At 33.5% G+C, this 19,033-nt stretch overlaps 1 protein-coding gene across 3 annotated transcripts in view; it reads left to right on the top strand.

The window, feature by feature from the left end:
• Positions 1-19,033, top strand: part of Asx (transcriptional regulator additional sex combs) — a 391,735-nt gene that overhangs the window by 158,025 nt on the left and 214,677 nt on the right. For all 3 annotated transcript variants that reach the window (XM_090415600.1, XM_090415599.1, XM_090415601.1), the window contains one exon: positions 14,387-14,546. In XM_090415600.1, coding sequence (XP_090271726.1) covers positions 14,387-14,546 — 160 coding nt within the window. The remainder of the gene's footprint in view (positions 1-14,386; positions 14,547-19,033) is intronic.

Raw genomic sequence — 19,033 nt, 5'->3', positions numbered from 1 at the left:
AAAACTAACAACTAAAATAATATTAAATTGCATACACTTACCTTTTAAAAGTGTATTTTTCTGTTTGAATTTGTTTCACTATAAATTTACAATTCATACTTCACTCAGTAATTCACTAGACACCAAGGGCAAATGAACTGGTCTCTGTTCACAATAGTAATGAAAATTTTTTTCACAAATCAGAAAATGATGAACCAAAAACACTAACACATGTTTTATTGCAGCAATAAAACACATGTTCTATGGCTACCCCACCGTGGGCCGAAACAGGCTAACCCATAATAAAATTTTAAGACACACAAAGCGTCCCAGTGTTGAGGGTGTAAGATTACATATCCCAATCACTTTTGATTATAATTTGTGGAAATTTTTACCCGATCCCGGGGGAAGTGTCCCCCCCCCACACACACACAGACGCCCATCACCATGTGATTGCATTTTTATTGATATATGAAAGTTTTGAAGTGCATAGCGCATCTTAATTGGTACAGTGCAATTAATTGCAGGATAACTTTGAATACTTCTGCATAGAGTGGAGGAACAATCTGTTGGTTTTAGGATTTATTAGAAAACAACAATGAAGGAGAATGCTATATTTGGTTAGTATATTTCAAATACTCGAAGAAAATATATGAAACATCATTTATAAGACGTAAGAATAGGAAAGAATAAGTGTGAGTAGAAACACTTTCATTAATGGTAAACGAATTATTAATAATTATCATTTGTTATATGTGTGTCCTATAACTTGCTGGGTAGAGCAAATAGCATGATCCTGTAGTGTCTAAACATAAATAAGTGAATTTATGATGGCATAATTTAAAAAAAAAAACTTATGAAGAGAGAGAGAGAGTATTGCAGGCATAAATATGGTTTTGATGGAGCAGCACATCATCTCGTTAAATTTGTTGCATATGTTATGTGTATTTCTCTGGTTTGTATATATTTCGCTCCATCCGATCATTATCGGAATTATCCACACTTTCGGGAATCCTACATTCATTAGTTTTGTTTTTTAAAAAGATTTTTTTTTTAGTATCAGCTGTTCTTCTGTCTTATCAATCTCACATATGCTAGTATTTTGTTGTACACCAACAACGTCTTATAATACACAGAATATTCATTTTTATTCAGGAATAGATATTTTTTTAGTCTGTTGTTTCCGAAGACTAGAATAAAAATGTCTCTATACCATTAAAAAAACTTTGCAACCTCAACAGATGCTACACTACATAGCAAGAGAAACAATTAGCTTTTTTTCCTCCTAACATCCACTTTCAAATTTTCAGTTCCAGAAAACATGTGTAACAGCTGTTTGTAATACAGACATCGGATACAGAAAGTGCTCAACTCATGACAAGTGACAACGTTCAATTGGATTGGTCAACACAATAACCAATCACAGGTGCTGGGTGAGCTCAAAATGTTAGCTCATCCAGCCTCACCTTCTCAGTGGTTTTAAAATAGTAGAACGCTAAGAATTTGACCTGCTGTGCCCTTTGTACATCTTTTTGAAGGGCTCAAAGGTGTATGCATTTTAATAGCACACCTGGGGTATTAACACAAATGTGACACAATGTTTATGCATCAGAAAGTGCCCTCTTCATGAAGCATTAGTATATTGTGTTTAATTTTAGGAATTGTGCGAAGTCTGCAAACAATTGGGGGAGTCTCTAACGGGAATAAATGCAAAAATGTAATATCGGTGATACTGATATTTCAACACCGCACCTAACACACCCGGAATATTTGTCTCTGACACACACACACACACACAGAATAGATTACAACAGTGGTCTCAAACTTAAATTGCATGCGGGCCGAATGCATGATGTAAAAGCAGCTGATGCGCCGGATTTTTTTTTTTTAACAAAATGAGAGTGAATATATATATAGGGTGTCCCAAAATTCACGCAAGAAGTAATTTTGATAGAAAGTACAGGTTTTTAATTAAAAATTTTAATTTCTTATTGATTCATGAAGTATACAGTATAGGGTTATGGAACAGCATATCGGGTAAATGGCCTCCAAGGCTTTGCTGGCACATACGCACTCTTTTGTCGAAATTTTCCATGACCGTTTTGCATAAATGTGGCTGAATTTCGTTGATACAGCGCTCAATTTCCTCCTTCAAGGCGTGGGTGGTTGTAGGCTTGTTGGCATAAAACTTGGACTTCAAAAAACCCCAAAGAAAAAAGTCCAACGGTGTTAAGTCACATGATCTGGGTGGCCAATTCTGATCACCAAAACGGGAAATTACATGACCAGGTAATGACTCATGCAGTAATTGAATTGTTTCTCAGGTTGTATGGCATGTGGCACCATCTTGTTGAAACCACGTCGTCCACATCCATATCTTGCAATTTAGGCACAAAAAATTGGATTATTATGTCGCGATAGCGAGCACCATTAACTGTTATTGCCTTACCAGCCGCATTTTCAAAGAAGAATGGACCGATGATGCCTCCAGCCCAAAATCCGCACCAAACAGTGACATGTTGTGGATGCATTTGTTTCTCAACAATCACTCGTGGATTTTCTGAACCCCAAATGCGACAATTTTGTCGATTAACGAAGCCATCAAGATGAAAATGAGCCTCATCGCTGAAGATGATTTTGTTCGAAAAATAAGCATCCACTTGTTGTTCCATAATGCATTCAACGAACTCTCTTTGCTGTGTGGTCAGTAGGCTTCAGTTCTTGAGTCAATTGAACTTTGTAAGCATAAAGATGCAAATCTTTCGTGAGAATACGCTGTAGAGAGCTTCTCGAAATGCCCAATTCAAGACCACGGTACCGAATTGATGTTCCTGGACTCTCAGCAACACTCTCATGAACTGCTTCGATGTTTTCTGTTGAACGACTTGTTGAAGGACAGCCAGAGTGTATCAGATCACTAATTGATCCAGTTTCCTTGAATTTTTTAATTAATCTTTTCACAGTTGATGAAGTTAAATCACTATTCCGACCATATTTTGTACGAAAATTGCGAACTGTAGCTGCCAAACCTTCATTATTTTTAAAATATTGCTCAACAATGAAAATGCGTTGTTCTTTCGTATAGTGCTCCATTTTTAATAACCCTGAACTGTCAGCTGACACGCTGTCTTTTTTTTCTCGTTGGCAACACTTTACAGCACAAATGGCGCTAAATTTAAATCTTGCTTGAATTTTGGGACACCCTATTCAATTCAGTATATACATATATATATATATTGAACTGTACTTACCCCTAATGTATGGATACCACCCCTTTATAACCTTTATAACTTGAGAATAAATAATGACAACCTATTCTCTTTCTTTTATTTATTAAATTTTTCTTCAACACATACAGAAAAAATACATATGTTTGTATGTAAATAATTATGAACTTCCTTATTTCTTACTGCAACTTGACACTTGATGGCGTTTTGATTCTGTTAAAGTTTGTAGCCATGGAGAAAAATTACTAGAAACTATCTTCATCACAGATTGTAGATGCTCATCGGTCAATCGGGTTCTTTTCTTAGACATATTAATTTTCAACTGCGAAAAAAACTATTCATATATAAATGCACTCCCAAACAAAGCGATTATTCTTATTGCAAAAATTCATAACTAAGGGTATTTATCTTTTGACAAGTACGAATAAAAGTTAATCAAATCCGTATCTTCAAATCTTTGAATAAGATTTATATCACACTGTAAATTAATTAGCTCCATTTGTAGATTTTCTGGTGCGTTATTCACGTTAGTTTTTAATGGTAATGTAAATAATGTAAAATCGGACTCCAAATCATTAAAATCTTTAAATCTTCAAATTCTTGTCGTAATAATGCTATTTTTCTTGCATATTCTTGAGATTTTTCATTTGAAAGAATAGGACAAGATTTAAGATGTAGGAAATGTACAAAATTTTTTGATTCCAGTGTTTTCCATAATTGCAATTTAACTTTAAAAGCTGTAATACAAGCATACATGTCAGTGATAAGTTTATTCTTTCCTTGCAGCTCTTTATTGAGAATATTTAAATGGCAGTTAAATCAACAAGAAATGCTAAATCTGTTATCCATGTATCATTACTTAGCTCGTCGATGGTTTTATTTTTTTGTCATGAAAATTTTGATTTCATTTATTAAATCAAAAAACCGTTTTAATACAACTCCTCGACTTAACCACCTCACCTCGTTATAATAAATAATTTCTCTGTACTCACTTTCAATTTCTTCAAGCAATGCAACAAATTCTCGATGATTCGGAGCTCGTCCACAGATAAGGTTTACTGTTTTAGTTTACTGTTTCCATAACATTATCCATCTGCAAACTTTTGGCACTAAGTGCTTCTTGATGAATAATGCAATGTATAGCGCAAAATTTATTCTGAAATTTTTCTTCTTTCACTATATTTCTTAATTTTACCGCTACTACATTTTTTTTACCAACCATAGCAGCTGCACCATCACTTGCAAATCCAACCATTTTATCCCAACTTAACTGATATTTATCTATTACAGTTTTTATTTCAGAAAAAATATCCTGTGCACCAGTTTTTGCTTTCATAGGAATTATTTCCAATAATTCCTCAATTACTTCAAATTCATCAGTAACACCTCTTACGAAAACGACAAGTTGTGCTATATCTGTGATGTCAGTATTCTCATCAACTGCTATTGAGAATGCTGCTAAATCTATACTTTTTTCTTTTAACTGACATTGTAAATCACTAGCGATTTCGTTAATATGTTCCGCTACCGTGTTGGCTGACAAATTAATATTTTTAAATAATTGTTGTTTGTCAGGACAAAGAAGTTCAGCAGACTTAATCAAACAATCTTTAAAGAATTTGCCATCAGTAAATGGTTTTGATCGTTTTGCAGTGATGTGCACAAGAGCAAAACTTGTGTGAACTGTTGCTTCACTGGATTTAATTGCTTCAGTAAAACAATTTTGTTGTTGTTGTAAACCAGATTTCAGAAACTGTAACTTCCCTCAATTTGCCTTCCAACATTTCAAATTTTTCTTCATGATTCGTTTCATAATGGCGACATAAATTGTATTCTTTTGGAACTGATATTCCCTTATGACAAATAAAACATACAATTTTATTGCGCACAACACCACAAAAGTACATAATTTCCCATTTATCTTGAAAAACATGTTCTTCTTTGTCCACTTTTCTTTTACTCTTTGTTAAAGACATGGCTTGCATGTTTAATCTCTTAATTCAAATCACTATTATAATTTTATTTACAACTTTAATTCAACAAAATGAATTTTCGTATGAAAGCAACACTTAAAAGTTATGCACGATATACTTAAATACACGATAAGTAAACGATAGGTATTGATATAATGTAGATCTAACAACAAGCACAAGTAAACAGGTTTTATAAGCCGTATGTTAGTTTGTCTCCATCTATATTGCAATATGAACTGCGCAGCTGTGCATTGGAAACACCAGAATACTGAAGCACCACCAACTGTCAGCTGGCGAACTGAATTTACTGATTGTAAATTGTAGATATGGACTGAGCTTATGTGCACATAAGCTCAGTCCATATCTCTATGTCTCTAAAACTATAAGAACCGTATTTTCAACAAATACATAATTGAAATGTATTCGCGGGCTGTGTAAAATTGCTTTGGGGGCCGGATGCAGGCCGCCAGTTTGAGACCACTGGATTACGAGATCTGACAAGCAGGAAAAAAAGTTTGCTTAAAATTTTTGTATGATATAAATATGCTTTATATATATATATATATATATATATATATATATATATATATTTTTTTTTTTTTTTTTTTTTTTTTTTTTTTTTTTTTTTTTTGGTGCTTGGTCAGATTGGAAAATTTGTTTCTTGATGGCAGTAGTATATGCTTTATGGATAAACACCTGTAATAGCATGTTTTTTTAGCATGTAACATAAATTTCATAAACAAAAAAGAGTTATGTATCAGAGTCCCTACCAGTACTATATTTATGTTACACAGCGGCTAACATGAACACTATGGGAAGGTGAATTTACTCCTCTTAATTAAAAAATTAGAACAATCAAAGAAAATGTGTTGAACGATTTGCTATTCTAATTTATTGCATAGGAAATAATTATTACAGAATATGAATTAACATTATCCAAATCTACGTATAGCAATCCCTCGATTAATGCGTCCCCGATTTGCGTCATCTTTTTTCGATACCCAAGTTCGATTAGTGCTCCTATATATATCTTAAAAATAAATGTTACAGATTTTAAAAATTTTTGATCTATACATTATTTATGGCTAACTATTTAAAAAATCACTCACCAGGATGAAATAATTTAGTTACCAATTTGAAACATTTTACAAAGTTATTTTTTAATGGCATACTGCACTATTTCCATGTACACTATGTTCCAAATTTATGTTGTTTGCTTTACATAGCATTTTGCTGATCATATCTCTTGCAATTGTTTTCCTTGCTTTTTTATTTTAAATTATTTTCCTAACCTTTAATGATGAGTAAAAGAATTAGTGAGCAAATAATAGAAGTGTGAAAATGATTTGAAAAGTAATCTGTTTGGAAGAAAAACTTAATATAATAAAGAAAAATGACAAGGTGAGTCCAGAGCAAAGATAGGACAAGAACACAAAAATGGGTGAATCAACTGCTGAATACAATGAGAAAGGTAAGGCTGCTTCAAGTTCATCATGCATGCACTCGAAATCAAAGTATTATAATGATTGAATTAGAGAGACGTCTTTTTACATGGATCGAAGATTGTAACCAAAAACGGATCCCGCTAAACACTGGCCTTATTAAATCAAAAGCATTGTCTCTTTGTAACCTGGAAAGAAAGGGCTATCAATGATGGAAAAGAAGAAAAATTCCACGATAGTGCTGGGTGATTTGAGCATTTCAAAAAGAGAAATAGCCTACATAATGTTCTAATAACAGAGAAGCTACAAGTGAAGATAAGGTGATATCCAGAGATTTTCAAGAAAATTGTGTAAGAAGGAGACTATTGTGATCAACAAATATTTAATGTCGATGAAACCGGCCTTTTTTTGGAAGTGAATGCCTTCCAAGACTTTTCTAGTCAAATCAGAGAAATCTCAGCCTGGTTATAAAGTCTCAAAGTCAAATGAAATTACTGCTAGCAATATGCAAGCCGTTTGGAAGCACATTCTTCCACATTGTGCAAATCATTTTAGAGGCTTTTCAAATGAATCGAAGTTAATTAAATCTCATTCAGAGAAGTTGAGTGATTCTGATCTGCTAAATTTAGATACACAGCAGGAAGATCCTGAAGAATATGAAGAAAATTTAATCACTGACAAGCCCAAAGAGGTTTCACAGAAACAATTTGAAAATAATTTTCATACAATCGAAGTTTTTAAGCAGCAATGCTTAGAAACTGACGAGAGAACCAGAAAAATTTGCTGAAGAGGCAATAGGGCCATACCGTCAGTTGTATGAAAAAAAGAAACAGAATGCCCGCCAAACTACGTTAGCCCAATTCTTTATTAAGAAGCAGAATAATAAATTTATATTCTGAATATGTTTTGTTGTCTTTCAGCTTCATGGTTTTCCTTTAACTAGGTCCTGAGACATACTCTAATTCTTTTATAAAAAAAATTAAGGGTCAAAAAAGAAATGCGAGGAACGAATTATACCTTTTCCCATAGGTTATTATATTCGATTAGTGTGTTTTCGATTAATGCGCCTGTTTTAAAGAACGCATTAGGTGCACTAATCGAGGGATTGCTGTACTTTGTAGATTATATAACACACAAAATTAGAATAATTTTTAATATGGTTCAAAATATTAGAATAATGTAAAAATAAATGCACAGAAATTACAGTCAAAGGGAAACAATATGATAATTAATGTTTTGTTGCATCCTCTTAGCTTTTATGAACCATTTGTAAACGGATGGGCATATTATTTACTAGCGGCTCACAGTCTTTTTTTTTTTTTTCCCTTCAAACATGCTCGTATGGTCTGCAGACTAGAAACAAGTTCATTTTTGTCTCTTGGGGAAACTTCCTGAAGATATTTCTTCATAATTCCCCACAAATTCTCAATGGGGTATAAGTCTGGTGAGTTTGTCAGATTGATGAATTGGCAAATCAATGAATTACATTGATTTGCCTTTCTCTGGGCCATCTATTAGTAGTCTTGGAAGTGTGACAAAAAGCTAAATCTTACTGAAAAAAGGAAATCACCATTACATAAATCTTCCGATGCCAGTAACATAAAGTGCTGATGAATTTCTTGGTACGCTTTGGAATCGATTCTTTTGTACACAGAACACACAGCCTACCTGGACCCCTGTAGTCATACAAGCCTACCATGACGGAGGTTGCAAATTTCGCCAAACATTTCATGCATTCTTTATCAAATGCTTCTTGCTTAAGACACCAGACACGTATCCCTTAATGACCATGGGACACACAAAACATACTCTTATTGCTGAAAAGTACCTTTTTCCAGTCCTCTTGCCCCTGCAACAGTCTTTGCTTACACAATCACACTCTAGCTTCCTTTTGCTTGGAGGTCATAAGTAACTTCGTCTTAGGCACAAGTGATTTAAAACCCAATTTGTGAAGTGATCTCAACATCGTAGATTAACACACATTCACACCCAGTTCTTTCCATTGCCTGTGAAAATATCTTAAACTTCAGAAGCAGTTTTTCTTCATGATATTCTTCAATCTTCTCTCATCTCTTGATGTAGTTATTACCTTTTGACCACTATTGCAGTGATTATTTTGACAACTCCAGTTATTAGAATACCGTCTCGATATTCTACTCATGCTTGCATGAGAACATTTCATTTCCATAGCTATAAACTGTTGAGTTTGGCCTTTTGTGTAGAGACACTATACAAAACTTTTTAGCTTCCGATATGTCACTTGTTTGACCCATGTTTAGCAAATGATTAACTGAAATCTAGTCAGTCCCTCAGCTACTGAAATATATGCAATTTCTATGCTCTCCTCAAAACTGATCGGAAAAATTTGGAATATGCTAATATTTCAAACCATGTTAAAAATTGTTATAATTTTGTGAATTTTTCAAATCACAGTTTTCTTGTAATTTATATTGCATTTTTGTGTTTAGATGGTGCGAATTCATATTTTGTAATAATTATTTTCTATGCAATAAATTAGAACTGAAAATCAATCAACACATTTTCTTTGATTATTCTAATTTTTTGATTCAGAGGTGGAGTTTCTGTCCAAACTGGATAATTTAATCTTCAGCTTTATTCAAATATACTTGCATTCCTTACAGATTTGTAAGGAATGCAATAATACTATCTATCTATCCCAATGGCTTTAACAGGCCTTTAAGGCCCACAACCTTCCAAGCATGCTTGGATTTCGTAACCGAAATACGAGGATAGAATGGTCACTCCTATGCCTCAAGGTATTCTTGACTGTATCCCTGCGTGTTCAAGGGTCCGGTTTGCCTGCTTGCGGGATGAAAAACACCAGATAAACTGGCGGAAAAAACCCTACTGCCCGCGCCCAAGACCGGCTAACTTGGCTATGGCTGAGGAAGATCCTTCAGCTCCTCACGTCTCCGACGGGAATCGAACCTAGGACACTCCTTCCCCAGGCATATGGTTGCGAAGCGCAAAGCCACTAGGCTAACCGCGCGGACGAATGCAATAATACACAATACAGAATTACAGAATCCTGTGATGTGATGGTCAAACCCAAAATTTCATATCAGGTTGCCATTGAAAAATTTTCATTTAATTGAATTTATTATAGTTTAGGTCTCTGATAGGTTCCTACATTCCCATCTTTTAGAGTATGTTTAACTGCATCACATTGTCTACATCTTGGTCTTACTCAGATTCTTTTCTTGCTAGTTTTTCTTTTTGTCCTTGTTTTGCCCATTCTTCCTCCAGTGACCATATAAGATTAATTCTATTTACACATTGTTAAGTACTAATATTATCAGTGTCCTCTCTGATATCTTCATTTTCATAAAGGTGTTTCTGTTCATGAAATCCTTTTCATTCTTCTTAGATGTGGTGAATTCACTGATTATTCAAGATAGTGATATCCTCTGTATGTTCCTGTAATGGATTCTTTGTAGATAGGTGTATGTAGTCTTCTACTACTAGTAGGCCACACTAGTTATATATTGATCAAATACAGAACAGACATCCTAACTGTGATCACTAAAACATATAATAGCAACTTCATGGTAGCAGACTCATAAACTTCACCTCCCTACTCTTCTTTTTTTGTTTTTCTAATAACTCTTTCACATTCTCCCTCATACAGTACTTCTCACCTTTCATGTCATTGGTTCCAGCCAAAACAGTTCTGTCATGTTCCTTAATATTATGTTAATTATGTTTCTGTGAAGCTGCTACATTACTTGGCTATGAGAGGCCAATGTGTGGTTCTTGGGGAACATGACATTTATATCCCTTTGCAGAATTACATTTTGCCACATAGAGAATTTAGGAAATCAGTCACTATTCTTTTTCTCTTTCATCATCTGTTAGGAATCTATCATCTTCATCACCATATGATGAAAATCATTATTCTAAAATGTTTAAGATCTCACTTTATAATTTCTTAGTTCATAATAATGAAAAAGATTTGAAACACATACCATTGACAGATATAATACATAATTTATATTTCGAATTTTCTTTTCATAATACTAAACTACAGAATGTTAGTTTGCTTGTGTTTCATGGACATGGATGTGTAGTACCAAATGAAACCAAAACCTGTTCTATATTTACTCATATCTCACACTTATGAATGTCTTTATTTCAGAAGGGGGTTGGTAAAAAAATCAGAATATGATGTCTTAATTGCAACTATATATGAAAAATTTTGACTACTACTGCTTTTCAACAAAAGTTTGTTTCTTCCACTCAAAGTTCCATGGGTGAGATACCCATGAAAGTTGTGAACCTATCATACATTAATACTGTAAATTGGCTAAGGGCTAAATATTTAGAACCAAATTATAATTTCATTCTGTAGCTCTAGAGACCAAACATGATACTTTTTTAAGCCACTCAAGGTGCTCCATTAGTTAGCATCTGGTCACCTCACGGTGAAATTAATGTACCCCTGCATGCACAAACACCTCTGCCACAGTCAGTTTTAACTTGGATGATCTAATCTCCAGTTGTAAGCAAAAGGGAATTGTGGCAATAATACATTATCTTGCAAAATAAAAGTCACAATAAGCTATTCACATTAATTTATCCAATTTTCCTCTTGAGTATTGGATTCAGTGGCCTGTCACAGTCCAGTAACTTGGCTTCTTTGAAACATTAATGCTCTGATAGAGTGGTAATCCTATATACATAGATAGTGTTAATACACTATAGTGTTAGTACATTCTGACTGTCAATTGTGCATGTTATTCTGCCAGGTTTCCCTATTTTGCATGATGAAAAACTTGAATTTTTGGGAGAAAAAAACCTTTCACCACTGTAGGAGACTGGCTATCTCATTTTCATTTTAAAATCCCTGATGATGATTCTTTGTGACCTAGACACGATTTGAACTCAAGTCTTTCCAATCAGAGCACATCATCAAAACTGACTGAGTTATGGAGGCAACTTTAATTTATGATTGAACTAAATATGAGATATTAAGAAAAAATATAGTAGCCAAAATAATAATAAATATTGGTGTATCAAAAGTTAGGAATGCTATTTTTTAGTAAGAGTAACTAAATAAAATATGAGATGGTTGTAAAACTTGGTGTGGAGGTGGGGGAGAAGAACATTTGCTTTTTTAAATTATGTGTTGGTTATATGTCTTAATAAAGCTAACAAGCTAAACACAGTAAAATTAAATAAGAACATGAATTTCAAGCAAGCATTCAAATATTTTGACTATACCTTTTGGGGATACAAGTCATAGGTAACTTTTTTTTGATGATTTAAATCAGGGATGACAGTCTCCCAGATAGTTTACATCCAGATATGTTTAGATTATAAGTGCTTTCTGTAGAGCATAAGCAGTTTCCTAGAATAATTCATTTTGGAAATTATGGACTTTACAACTGTGTTATAAATAACTATTTTTAATTTCCCGACGTTTCGCCCTTCATATCAAGGTCATCGTCTGGAGCATATACAAATATACAAGGACAAGCTGAGTTACATTTCCCACAGTAAGCTAAAGAAACAATGATTTGATCACAGTTATTCTACTGGCATGACTCTAGTGAAAAAAAAAAAGATAACAGATTTTTTTTTTTTTTTTTTCTGATGACTTAGATATGAAGGTCTAAACGTCGGGAAATTAAAAATAGTTATTTATAATACGGTTGTAAAGTCCATAATTTCCAAAATGAATGCTGATCACTGTGCAACACTAAAAGAAAGGATTCCTAGAATAATATTTTAGGGTAACAGTTTTTTCCTCCATCTTGCTATATGTAGGATGTCAAGCACATGATGTACCAATCCACTTTGTCATTGTTGGTTCATAATCATATAATTTTGGTGTTCTTTTCTTGGCTTAGCTGCCACATAATAGCAGAGTATCCTATAGGTTATTGATAATGGTTGGACTTCATATTTTAAAAGGCCATCCAATGAAAGTAGTTTAAATATTTGTAAATTTATGAGCGGTTACGGTATTTATTGAATATATTTTCTGTTTTTTCACATATTCTGTTAATGTAAGAAACTACTACTGTTGTGGCATGATCTGATTGCTCTCTTTTTCCTGTTATTAGGTACAAAAGGTTTAATATTCTTTTTGTAGTTTTAGTTTAGAATTATATTCATTATTAGTGAAACTATTAAAGATATATTGCAGTTTTTTTCGGAGTATATTGCAGTAGGAGAATCCATTTCAGATTTTTAATTGGGGGGAGGGAATAATTATTCTGACTTACTGGTGAGTTTTGATGTTATGTTTCTGTTTACAAATATTCCACTTCAAGAAACATTAACTTTAATTAGAAAGACAATTTAATGCAATCAGGATATTTTGTAAGGCATGAAAAATTTTGCCTACAAATTGAAGGCATGGTTATGATGACTTCTCTTGGACATTTTATCTGCTATTTGGCTGTAACATATTAGGTATGTTTAGAGCACTTAAACAACCAAAATCTTAAGATAAAATTAACTGTAGAAATTGAAAATAACCACTGTTCATCATTTTTGGATACCTTAGTGTTACACACTCCCAGATTTCTCGCTCTTCTTTTATACTATACTATCTACTGAAAACTCATGCATACTAACAGATATCTGAACATTAATTCACACCACCATCCTACACAAAAGTCTGGTATAATAAAAACATTGACACTCAGAGTTAGATCTATTTGATCTAATGACAGCATACTTAAAAAAAAAAAAAAAAATTACAATATATCTTTAATAATTTCACTAATAATGGTTATATTCCTAAAGAACTAACAGGGCTTTTACAAGCATTCCTACCCAAGATGGGATTTGAACCCACAACCTATTAGTTGAAGAGCAATGCTATCCTCTCAGCCAACCAGACTGCTAATAAACACATATTTAGCTTTCCTTATCTGCTCTCTAACAGATGAAGTGCATCCATTATCACTGCCAGAAGTGTACAGAATATATTGCCAATATATGCTCCCTTATTTTGGAAAGTTTGGTAGATCAGCATCAAAATGTAGATGAACCAGTGACTATAAAGTGGATTAGCAGATCATTTTCTGGACACTTACGTGCATGTATAGTGTCCTCTCGGATTCAACTTTTACTATGTAGAACACTCCTAATATCAACAAATTTGAATGTAAAAAAATAGCCAAATATTTGTGATACTGTCATCTTCTTTATAAATAACATTTTTGGTCTTGTTGCTTATTCCTCACCAACTATTTGCATAAACTGTATTGTTTGTAAAATAGTAACTTTTGCACTGACCTCCTTAGCAGTTGTCATGAACTAGTAACATTTTTCTTGATTTCCATTGTAATTCCACATCCCAACTCATAAGCCAATTCTTAAAAAATTCTGATATCATCCCTACATTTTTGGGGCCTGGCCCATTTTCTAATAAATAACAGCTTTGTTTACTAGTTCCAGCATATTTGAACAGCATAACATTTTTACCTAATATATTGCTTTCATTGATCCAAACAGTGTAGTGTGTGTGTGTTTAACACAGAAAACCCTCCAATGTAGCACAATGAAATAGCCCTCTTTTGTCAGTATTATGGGTGTCATTAACACTAAATTTTTGAATAAAGATTGTGCAATTTTTCTAACACTTCACTAAATGGCATTGTTTCCAAAATAAATACATTTGTTGATGGAAAATATTTTAATGGATAGTCATTTTTATTCATTACAGAAAAAATTATTCATATAGAAAATGCTTACATTAGAATGCCATTTTCACTAAGTCTCTATGCTTCAGGTTTCTCAAAGTCACAGTCAACGTGCTATTAAGCATGCCCTTCGACAACAGCAGAAAAGACGTAGGAGAAATACTGCAATTGCAGCTGGTGGAAACCCACCTCCTCCCATACCCAGAATTATCATGAAACCCTTGCCACCACCTCCTGCTCTGGGTTCAGGTAGAATCCAAATTTTTGTTGTTCATTTTAATTACTAAAATTATAAAAAAAAGTTTGGCACTTTTTACGTAAGTTTGTATAAGCCATTCTTGATTTAATTTTTTATGAATGTTTTACTGCTTGCATATAGCTACTGTTTGATAGCTAAGTCCATGTTATATATCCTGTTATTGCTGTTATTACTTGATACTTCCAAGGAGTGCAAGAACAATGCTCTCTAAAGGCTATTAAAATACTCTGGATTAAAGTAAGTTGCAGAAAGTTTTTTCACTTGGTTATAAATCATCATCATTTATTTCCTGATATGTGCCTCCAAGAGATGTTCAAGTTATTATCACAGCACTACATGATTAAATTTACACTATTAATCTCCTATCAACAATTTTACTCCAAATCAATCTATTACTCAGGAGCATGCCTATAATTGTCATACCTAACATTCTGTGCTTCTAAGGCATTTCTGATTGAATCAATCTACCCAGTCCCTTGGTCTTCCTCTGGGTCTCTTCCTTGCCATCTTTGCATCCAGTAACAGTTTTTCTAGCCTTTCCTCATCCATTCTATTTAAGTGGCCATACCACCTTATATTAACTCTGCTGATATAAGGTGGTATGCTATTATTAGCATTCTTGACTGCTAGTAATGTCAAGTTCCTTTCTAATATCTTCATTTTTAATATGATTCTACTAATGAGGCTATCGGTTCCCTCCCCTAATTTTCTCCAGAACCCTCATACCCGTGGTCTATAAACTCTGATCAAGTGCTCTATTTCTAACCAAACTCTCAGATCCATAACTTAAAACTGATTTGAACACTGTCTTGTATACTGCTAGTTTGGTGTTTTGGTTAATTTCTTTATTATTCCATATAAATTTATTCAGCTGGCTACCCACCATACCAGCTTGTTTTATTCTGTTGTCTATTTCCAGATTTAACCATTCCATCTTCACTAACAACTGTGCCTAAATAGCTGAAATATTTTACTTGTTCTATAGGATCTCCATTCAGAATGTAACTGAAGTATTCCTGCATATTTTCATAGTTTTGGTCTTTTTATTGCTGATTTTCATGCTAAATTTGTTACAGCTGTTATTCAATTTAATTAGAGTATTAGTTGAAAGTTTTTCACTTGGTTATACTAAAAATTAAAGATACCAAGAAATTATATACTTGGTTTAATCCTTTATCCAAGTGTAAGCAAACTAAGTTTGCGTCTGAAGTATTTTCAGGACTGGGGATACTCGTGGTAAAGGTGGTATGACTTCACATAACTTGCCTTAGTATCCCATAATGCAAAGCACATATCCTTGCAGACATGTATAATGCTATGCATTATGGGAAGGATCACTATCCAGACCGGTTTTAACCTTTATTGAGGTCTCATCAGGGGGAGCTAGACCCAGAGGTGGTGATACTAAGGTGGAAGTAATGGAGAAGTCATATTTTTATATACCAGTTGCCAAAAGGTGTCTCACCTTATTTATTATAATACTCTGGATTAGAGATGGTTTGTTGAAAGATTTTCACTTGGTTATACTATAAATTAAAGATACCAAGAAATACTTTCTCATAGTGCATAGCATTATACACGTCTGCAAGGAAATGTGCTTTGCATTATGGGATACTAAGGCAAGTGATGTGAAGTCATACACCTTTGCCACGAGTTGCTCCAGTCCCGAAGATACTTCAGGTGTAAACTTAGTTTGCTTACACTTGGATAAAGGATTCAACCAAGTATGTAATTTCTTGGTATCTTTAAATATACATATCAAGTATTGATATGTATTCCTCTTTGATTCCTCTTGAAATATTTCTGGTACCTTTCTATCGCTGCTTGGTTCGGTTAACAGTCTTTCAAAGTAATTACTCCAGACATCTAGGATATCCTTATCTTCGGTTTTCATGTTTCCTTTATCATCTTTGATTCCTTTTAGAGTACTCTTTCCTCCATTTTTAATCTTCTTCAGTAACCACCAGAACATTTTGTCACCTTCCTAATATTTATTTTCTTTACTCTTACCAAAGTCTTCCCATGATTTTTGTTTAGCTACTTTTACACATAGCTTAGCTCTCTTACATTTGTCTCTGTATTTTTTTAGGACATCTGCTGACTTATTTGTTAGGAATTTTTGGTATGCTTTCTTCTTTTCCAGGAATGTTTCTTTAACTTCTTGTCCACCATGGTGTTGTTATTTTTCTATCCATGCAAACAAATTCACCACATACCTCCCTAGCTGAATCAATCAATGTCTTCTACTTTTCAGTTTTCCACTAAGACTACAAGGTTTGGTTCTGTTTTCAAAGATGAACAGGTTTTTGCTTGTAAATTTTTTCTTTCCAAGTGAAGTAACCGGACATAAATAAAAGACATTCAACTGTTGGAAACTGACATGCTAATTAGCTTCGACATTGTCTCCCTCTTCACTAATATTCCCCTATAAGGAAATGATAGACTTGTTAACTGAAAAATTCCCATCTGATATTGAATTATTCAAATTTGTTATTACGTCCAGTTACTTTACTTGGAAAGAAAAACTTTACAAGCAAGAGGAAGGAACAGCAATGGGAGTCTCCCTTATCACCAAACTTAGCAAACCTGTTTCTAGAATACCTTGAAGAAAAAATTTTCACGTTTAAACCCAAACCAAAAATTTGGCTATGATATGTCGATGACGTCATTGCTGTCTGGGGTCATTCCAAACAAGAACTACACCTGTTTCTAGATAAAATAAACCTTCTTCATCCTTGCATCAAATTTACGCTAGAAAAAGATTCTCCACAGGATATCTCCTTTCTGGATTTACACATCCAAAGAAAAGATGGTTCATCTGCACTTCTGTCTATTGCAAGCCGAGATTTTCAGGTCGCTACATTCACAGTTCTGCTCATCATCCATCTCAAAAATTTGGCATCATCAAATCATTAGTAACCAGAGCACACAGATTCTACTCCTCTGAAGAATCTCTAAACCAAGAATTGGAAATAATCAAAAATACAGCCATACTAAATGGATACAATCTTAAAACAACTCAAAAAATCATCAGTCACTTCCCCACACATCAATCTAGACAAGAACAAACCCATAGGATTCCCATACCTTATGTCAAAGGCATCTCAGAACATCTTTCAAAAATTATGAAGAAATACAAATTTGCTACTACTTACAAACCAATCAACCAGATCTATAACTTGTTACCTTCTCCTAAAGACAAACTCTCACCTCAGATGCTACCTGGCATGTACAAGGTTCCATGCTCCTGTAAATTGTCTTACTATGGACAAACAGGTAGATCTGTTCATAAACGCAATTCGGAACATCAAGACCATATCCATCTTATCAAACCTCAGAAATCTGGCCTCACACAACACGGAGTTGAAAACCCAAACCATAGGATCCATTGGGAAAAGACCAAACTTCTACATAGATCTTTATATAAACATGAAAGTTTATATAAAGAAAGTGCCGAAGTCCTACTTCACAGACAAATCTAAACCGTAATGACTTTCTTGTTATTCCTAAAGTATGGGAAATTGTCATACAAAATTGTGAAAAATTATTTTTATATACGTTATCTTATTTTAATGTAATCTTTTTTCCCCTCCAGATATATTTTCATTTAATTCTATAACACGCTACTGCACACATATTGGGATTCCATTGTAATCATGCGCCCTAACTGTATGTTATTCCTAGTATTGTTTGAATTAACTGTACTCACGATGTCCTAAGATATTTAGGATGAAATATTTACTTATTAAAACTTATTACTGTGGTTATTACGTGTGTTTGTTTAGTCATTTTCTTTCATATTTTTGCAAGACGTTACTGACACATGTACCACTTTCAGTATTATTTCTTCTTTTCTATGACTTCTTCAATTTCTTTAATTCACCATAAAGTTTGTAGTTTTCTATCTATTCTCTATAATTCACCAAAATATCCAATTTCAAGATTGCTAATAACCTCTCCTGAATTCAGTATTGAAATATCAGATTCTTTCTAGATCATCAGTTTTCTGATATATACTCTCAAGGAGTGTTCTGGATACTATGACCACCACATGATTAAATTTACATTATTATTAATCTCCTATCCCCAGTTTAGGAATCAGTGAACTAAGATGAACAGGAATGGATTGCTTTGATACTGATGATGTTGTGATGTATTACTCTGGACATGGAAACCTTCAAAGAAATGGAATAGCATTCATAGTTAGACTAGAATACAGAATAATCCTAATCAGAATAACAGCACATCCAGTGAATGTTACACTTATACATGTATATACACCCACTACATATTGAAGTGAAGATGAGGTCAAACAAATTTTTTGGTAGATTACAAGTAGCATACAGTATTGAAAAAAACAGATCATCTCTTGATATTAGATGATTGGAATACAAAAGTGGGAGAAAAAGAAGAATGAGGCATCACTAGAAAATTTGTTTTAGGACTGAGGAATGAAGCAGGGAGTTTTGTGTTGATA

This window comes from Typopeltis vanoorti, chromosome 3 (genome assembly GCF_054136105.1).
Source record: "Typopeltis vanoorti isolate ZY-2024b chromosome 3, IOZ_Tvanoo_1.0, whole genome shotgun sequence".
NCBI lineage: Eukaryota > Metazoa > Arthropoda > Arachnida > Uropygi > Thelyphonidae > Typopeltis > Typopeltis vanoorti.
Note: the sequence above shows the minus strand (reverse complement) of the source record. Positions and strands in the feature narration are given on the sequence as shown.